Source organism: Tetrao urogallus (genome assembly GCF_951394365.1).
Source record: "Tetrao urogallus genome assembly, chromosome: 7".
NCBI lineage: Eukaryota > Metazoa > Chordata > Aves > Galliformes > Phasianidae > Tetrao > Tetrao urogallus.
In genome coordinates, this window is record NC_136820.1 from 21,057,719 (window position 1) to 21,065,712 (window position 7,994).

The window sequence follows — 7,994 nt, forward strand, 5'->3', positions numbered from 1 at the left end:
AGATGGAAAGCTGCAGTGTGGAGCCCCACACAGCGAGTTGAAGAAGCCACTGAAGGTAAGGGAGCATTGAACTACTTTGCAGAGGTAATGGCTGTCCAGCTCACCTTAGGTGTTACTGAAGAGGAGGGGTGTGTGGGGGGAGTCCTTATACTTTATACAGTCTTTATACTGACTCATGGATGGTGGCAACTGCCTTATGGGGCAGTTGCAACAGCAGCAGTGGCAACAAAACAGCTGACAAAGAAGGGGTAAACCTATTTGGGCTGCTGAACTGGGGAAAGTTGCCCAAACAAAGATACGGTTGTAAAGGTGCACTGTGTAGATGCTCATGTGCCCAAGAGTTGAGCTACTGAAGAAAACCAGAATAACCACCAAGGACATAAAGCTGCCAAAATTGAGGTGGCTCAAATGGACTTGGACTGGCAAAACAAGGGTGAATTATTTCTGGCTTGGTGGGCCCATGAAACCTTGGGCCGTGAAGGAAGAGATGCACCGAGTAAATGAGCTAGAGACCAAGGGGTGGATTTAATTATGGATACTACTACTCAGGTTATGCATGACTGTGACATATGTGCCACAATTAAGCCAAGAAAATGAAACCTCTCTGGGGGAAGGGTGATGGTGAAAGTATAAATATGGGGAGGTGTGGCACCTTGCTACGAACTCACGATGGTAAGCGTTATGTGCTTACTGTGGAGGCAACAACTGGGTGTCATATGCAGTACCCCATTCTACTGCCCAAGGTCTGGAGAAGCAAGTCCTATGGTGACATGGCACTCCAGAAAGAATTGAGTCAGAAAATGGGACCCATTTCAAAAATTCCCTTGGAAATACTTGGGCATTGAGTGGATTGATCATATCCCCTCACATGCACCAGTCTCTGGTAAAAAATCAAATGGTACAACGTATTGTTAAAACTGTATTGAAAGCAATGGGTGGTGGAATATTTAAGCATTGGGAGCAGCATTTGGCAGAAGCCACTTGGTTGGACCATATTTGTGGATCTATCAATCACGATGGTTCTACCCAATCCAGCTCCCTACATAATGTACAGGGAGATAAGTTCCCTGCAGTACCATGTAAAGAACATGTTGGGAAACACGGTTTGGGTCTTCCCAGTTTCGGGAAAGGGCAGACCTCTCCATGGAACTGTTTTTGCACAGGGACCTGGGTTCACTTGGTGGGTTATGCAGAAAAACAGAGATTGTTGGTGTGTATCACAACGTGTATTACTACAAAAAATTAAGAGACTAAATGAAAATTTTAGTCAGAGGAAAGCATTCCAATTCACTACTCCATCACAACATTGTTTATTGGAGGTGTCACAGAACAACAATTAAGACATTTATGTTCAGAATAAACTTGAGGTCTAAAGATTTATAAGGTCTACGGGTGGTGGTTTAAGAGGTATCTTTCCTAGTGTGAACCTTTTGGCTTCAAACTGTTCCAACTCTTCAGCTGTTAATTCACTCCTTGGTGTATATAACTTGTCTGATGTGATACCGTTTAGGACTGCAGAAGGTGTGGCTGTGACATTATGTCCAGAGGCACTGGCAGCCTGTGCAGCTGAAGTATTGCTTGCACCTGACTGAGAAGTTCCTGTCGCTGCATTAGGGGTTCCAGAAACTGTAAGTGGAGCAGTGCTTGGAGAGTTTGCAGCAGCAGAATTTCCAAAGCCTGAGAGTCCAGAAGTTCCAGAGCCACTGGTTGTTCCAGAAGTTTTAAATGAGAAAGAGGCTGCAGATGGAGCTGAAGAATTGCCAAACCCAGTAGGAGTGGGAGCACTGTGGGAGGATGTCACACCGAATGTAGGGGGATTGGAGGCGGCAGCAGAGCTCCCAAAAGCTGGAGCATTTCCAGATGGAACACTGGGATTTGCTTTAAAGGAGAAACTGGCAGCGCTGCTGCTGCTGCTGCTCACTGGAAAGCCTGCAATTATGAAATGTATAAGGATGGTCAGAATGGGTCCACCTGTGATACTGAAACACTGCTGCATTTCAAAAACGCAGAAGAACATTTAAAAATATCTGTTTAAGTGCTGGTTGTTTATGCATGAAACTTACTTGGAAAACCAAAGCTTGAGGCTTGCTGTCCTCCAAATCCAAGAGAAGGTAACGGTTGACTGACTGCATTCTTTAACTGAGATAGCTTAAAAAAATTCCAAATACATAAATGAAAACTACATTCCAACACAGGCAAGTATCTTTCAATCAGTGCTTAACACGAAAATGTATATGTGCCATCCAATTTAACATTACTCAGACAAAGTTAATTAGACACTGATCACAAACTATTGCAGCTATAAAGAAAATGCTCTCAGGCTATTCTCTGTCAAACACCCTAGAAGCATAAATCTGTAATTGTAATCACCAAAATCTCTTGGAGCTCTCATTCTCATCTCAGTCTGCTCTCTGAGTGTTGCACAACAACCATCTGTGCTGAAGTCTGGACCCCACCTTTTTAGCTTCAGTACAGAGCAAGGGCTTCAAATCACATTACAGAAACTTCAATGCACTTCACGCAGCCATCACCTAAATCGACTTACACCATCTCCCTGATCACTGAATATTGGCTTGAACTGTTCTGCTGAGTGTCCTCTTCTGACACACCTGATTCACAATTGTTATATGACCAAGACACAAACTGAAAGTACAGGTATTTCCATGCAGCTTATAATGATAATTTTCCAAAACTGAGATCCAGCTACTGCCTTGCTATCGTGGAATCACCCTTATTCACTCCTTTCCTTAATTAACTAATAAGGTTCATTTATAATACAACTTGCAAACAACTCATTGATTTCATGATTCTAGAGAAAGGTAGATTGATGAACCTAAGCTGTGTTCACAGACTTCCATGTTCATCTGACTTGCACAGTGCTCAAGTATTCGCTCAAACTCTTCTATCACCTATAAAAACATACTGAAATAGGCACGGTGCAGATTTCAAACTGCAATTACTCCCTCACGTAATTCCTCCTTTTAACCTTTCCAGTTTCTTTAATGCTCCCAGGAGCACTCTCAGATTACTCTCAAGATCTTCATGCCGCTGGTCAGCCAGACCCTTTTTTGCCAGATGTTTTCTTGTGGCTGCAGTGCCAGAATAAAACACATCACGGTTGAGATACTCTACTCAGAACAGTTCACATATTTACCATTAGAACTGCCACTGAATGTAGGAATGAAACTTTCTCAAGCCTCAGGTGTTAAGGCACAAACAAGGATGCACTATCACATGTATTTGGTAGTAAGTCTGTGTCCTAAAATGCTCAAAGCAATACCTGTCACCTACTTTAGTAGTAAGACTGCAGGAAAATCCTTTGATAACAGCAGCAGTATCTATAGAAAATTTGCAACATGTCTTTATTGAAAACAAGGTTGCATATTATAACTATCGTGCCTTAGAAACTGTTTCATTAACAGCCTTTCAAACAGAAACTGATGTTGGTGTAAGCAAGACAGCTTAATTGGCTCTGACTAAAAAATCTGACTAAAAAACAGAATTGTCAGAAAAACCTCTGCTCAAGATTTAAGAGAAAAGCAATAACAGGAACAGAAATAATTTACCTTTCTTTAACACTTACCAAGGATGCTTTTCCTGAGGCATTTAAAGCCTTCAGCTCTTGCAGCCTGTTTCTCCATTGCTGCACTAACTGATTGACAGAGTTTATCTAAACATGGGAAAACACAAACATGCTCTTATTAAGTGTTATTAAAAAAAAAAACTAGTAAGATAAAAACTAGTAAGATTTTTAAAATTTCCTGGAGCTTTCTAAATTGAGGCTCTATCACTATCTGAATAGGGTGCTTGCAAAAGAATACAAAAACCACAAATCTGAAATATAAAAGACGAAGCTTTTCTGTTCTTGTTTTCTTTCTGGCCCATCCACATATGCGCTCAATCCTTAAGCTCATGCCCTAAGTCTGTCTTAGCTTCTATCACGTCTGCAGAGAAACAACAGCCATTTTCAAAACAGAACACTTCCAAATATTTTAGCAGTTTCACCTTAAAATCTTTAGCTTTGCAGAAATGAACTCGCTTAATTTAAATCAGTTCCTTTATTGCAAACCTACAGACTGCTGCACACAACTTATGCAGCAATAAATAGTAACTGTGCCTTAGTAACTATGACTGAAGTGCTACGTAAGAAAAGTGATTAATATTTTTCAGAGATTTCCACACTTAAATTTACAAAAACACCACAACTGAAGCTCTGCCTACCTGAATTTTCCTGAAAAAAAAAAAGTCAACTCATGTTCCAAATGCTTCCAAGAGCAAAGTGCTGAGTATTTTTATTACTGGATTTCTTAATTTTTCCAAGAGAATCTTGCACCACAAACATCAATAATTCTTTTGTGTCTAGTCACATGCTAAGAGATCACGTTGTTTGCTGTCAGCTCTTATAAAACAGACTGGAAAATACAGGTTTTGCCCCACATGATACACAGAAACTCATGCTATGGATAATACGTTTTGTACCTGCATAATTTGTGAGGCCTGTGTCACGCAGTTATCAGAAAGAAGAAGGTGGAATCATAGACCTGTTTGAGTCAGAAGGGACTTTTAAAGTCATCTGACCCAAATCCCCTGCAACAAACAGGGAACCTACAGCCAGACCAGGTTGCTCAGTTATGGCAAAACATTCAGGCCAGCAGGTCTACCTACCTTGAATGCACCCACATAAAAGGTCAGTTTTAAATACTTACGTAGTTCTCAGTGTTACTGTTTGCGCTGCATTTATAATACTCCAGACGCACCTCCTCAGGTGAGAAATCTTGAAAACCTGCAGGGAGGCAAACAATCAACATGCTCCAAAGGAAATACAACAAAGATACAAAATTGCCCTTCAGAGTTTTACAAGAAACTGCCCTTGCTACACCACCTGTGACAAGCCAGTTCTGATTGGAGACGCAAAAAGGACTCCCGGCACAACTTTGGAGGTGCAAACACACAAATACCATAATCTAATGCCCTACCTGCTGCATCACAAAGCAAGTCATCACCTTGCAAGTGGTTACATTGAGGCACGGCAGTGTGGACAAGTATAGAAATACATTCCAAACAGTAGCAGCACTCAGCAACGCTCAGCAACGCTCAAAATGTTACCTACCTGAAACATTAGGCTTATCTTTCATAGGTGAGTAACATGAAAACATCCACTGTCTAGATGATTCCCAGCTTGTCATGTCTTTTGCTATACAGTCACTAGAAAACAAAACGTAACAACAAAAGAAGAAATTACACGGTCAGAAGCAAAACTGTGAAAAGCAAAGTCAAACTCCAATAGCCAAAGCCATTCAAATTAATTCCATAGGACGCTGCTCAGAGGGAACAACTGAAGTATTCAGTTATCTGTGAAAGACACGACAGTCACTCTGCTGGACACACAGATTCCCTACAAAGCATTTTACCATATCATCGAACCGCAAGTAAATCACATCAGGTCTTTACGAGAAACAAAACCACACAAGGCATTTTTAATCCTTGGCAGCATACACTGTTACAGGTTTTTCCCTGAAGCTGTTTGACTACAATAACATTGAAAACCTTCTCAGTACCAGCTAATTTTACAATATGAATGAACACGTGTGGTACTGAAAAGCAAAACTCACTAAAGGGGAGTGGAGATGAGAAGAGTTCTATGTTTTTTTTCTTTCATTTTGCTAAACAATCAAGAGCACTGAAATCCAAACTTAGCAAAAGCACAACAGAAGCTACAGCAAAAGAACGAAAGCCCAATAGTTAAAGTGGAGGTTAAACAGTAGAAGCAGGTCACTAAATACTAATTGCAAATATTTCAGATGTTTGCAATACTACATACATTTACATTTCAGAAGCCAGGTAAATAATTTGTTAAACATTTTCTTAACATAATTGTAAAAAGTAACTGCAGGTGCTAGCGCTGCTCACTTTCCAGGTTCCAAAGCTCTATTTCTGCAGGAAATCACACTGCTTGTTGCATCTCACCACATGCCTGGTAATGGGTGTGAGCACGCTGGTCACTTTCAACTGGGTCTGAAACCAGGTCTCATTAGATTCGATATAGGTAGAATAATGTATTATCTTTAATATCAGGGAAACTAAGCCAACTAAAGGCTCAAATTTTAACAGGCTGAAATGCCATTTAAGGTGCTTTGAGCCTTTAATTTCAAGCACTGAAATCTTAGCTTCTCCTTCATTACACTCCTGTGGGCAACTTAAACACCATACTGTCTTCCTAAGATCACAGCTGTCCAGCTGCCCTACCCAGCCTCAAAGCAAAGATTGCTTTCTTCCTGCATCTCCGGATCTCAAGATAATTAAACGAAGCAGTGTTTCCTACAGTTCTCCCCACACATCCCAGCTTCCATCCCCAGAACACATCCTCTCCATTATCCAGAGGAAGCCAGTAGGCAGTTAAACAGCTCATCGCAGGCACTTCCCAGGGGACAGGGCCATCACTTACAAAAGTCTCTGTTCTTCATCACTGAAGCCATCACCAGAGTTTGCACTGCTTAATGCAGAGAATCTGTTCTGTGAGAAGACCGCGCTTTTGTCGCCCTGGGATCCAAAACCGGAGGCGCCAGAGAATCCTCCTCCATCACTGCTGCCACCCCACGTGCCGTGCTTAAATGTAGGAGGCTGGATGACGTTCGCGTATCTCTGGGTAGCGGCACCCCATCCTCCTCCGGCTCCTCTGACGGGACCCGCTAAGGAAGAAGAAAGGACGCAAAGCGTTTCACACGGGACGCGACTGGCACAACGCCGACGGAAACGAGACGTTCTCCCAGCGAGTCACCCCGGCGCACCCTCCGCGCAGCCCCGCCACGGCGTCCCCGCGCGCACAGCAGCCGGCCGGCGGTCCCGCAGGACGCGCACACGGGGGTCCCGTCCGGGGGGGGGGGGGGGGCGCCCGCGCAACGGCTGTGCCGCTCTGCGGAGGAGCCCCGCGGCGCTTCCAGACGGCGGGTCGGCGCGGGCACGCCTCCCGTCCGGCGGCCGCAACGCTGCACCGCAGCCGGCTCGGTGCCGCCTCTCGGCTCTTCTCCAGCGCTCGGGAGCCGCTTTCGAGTTACGGCCGGGAGGCACGAGGCGCGGGTGCCGGACACGCGCACCCAGAAGCGACGCTTCGCGAACGACCGCCTCACCTCGCAGTCCGCGGCGACTTCTCCGCAGCGCGGCGCGGCTTTGCTCTCCCTCCCTCCCTCCTTCCTTCTGTGCCCATCTCCCCCCCTCCCGGTACCTGAGTGAGGGCGGCCCCCGCCGCCGCGGGGATGCTCGTTCCAGCACCTGTCGCCGAAGCGGCAGCGACCCTGCAGGAAGAACTGACAGATGGCCATAACCAACCTGGCCAACCGCCGCCGCCAGCTGCCGCCGCCGTGACGTCATAGAGGAGCGCCGGGCGGCGCCGAGCGGAACGCACGCGCGTGGCCCCGCCCCCGAGCGCCGCGCGGCTCCGCCTGCGCCGGGCCGGCGCCACAGAGCCGCCGTCGGTAGCTGGCTTCGGCGTAGGCGCTCCTACCCCGAGCCGAGGTTCGGCTTCGCCGGTACGCATCTCCGATAAGCAAGGAGCCAGAAGGAACGCAACGGCGGAGGCTGCAAAAAACTTCCGGTACGGCCCCGATTTCTACACGGCGCGGGCCCGCAGTAAGCCGTAAGAGGAGAAAAAGAACAGCGCAAGGCCCCTCTCCGACTGAGGAAATGTACGCAGCATCGCAGCATCGCCGCCCGCAGAGCCTGACAAGTTTACCTTACGCTGGAAGAACCACCGTCGTCACATTTAATGTCGTGTTTGCTGGAAACTTTTTCTTATAAACCAGAGCAATAACCAGGTGCAACCTCAGAAGACTTCTATAAAATAACTTTAATGACTTGGTTCATGCCATTTTAAAAACAGCCATTTTCAAGAAGAAAAATCAGTATGTTTCTGGTACTGACTTTGCTTTCTTATTCTTATTCCCATCTTTGCTAACAGCTTGGCATTCACAGTACATCCAGTCGTTTGCCTGGGAGGG

The 7,994-nt window shown here is 45.4% G+C and overlaps 1 protein-coding gene across 1 annotated transcript; it reads right to left on the reverse strand.

Annotated features, from left to right (window-relative positions):
- Nucleotides 1–1,369: 1,369 nt before the first annotated feature.
- On the reverse strand, nt 1,370–7,319 carry NUP42 (nucleoporin 42; the record flags this gene model as incomplete). Its single annotated transcript, XM_079538216.1, has 7 exons — nt 1,370–1,929; nt 2,064–2,148; nt 3,584–3,670; nt 4,707–4,783; nt 5,111–5,205; nt 6,446–6,689; nt 7,223–7,319. The coding sequence occupies 7 exons, from the start codon at nt 7,317–7,319 to the stop codon at nt 1,370–1,372; spliced, it is 1,245 nt and encodes a 414-aa protein (XP_079394342.1).
- Nucleotides 7,320–7,994: the final 675 nt, after the last annotated feature.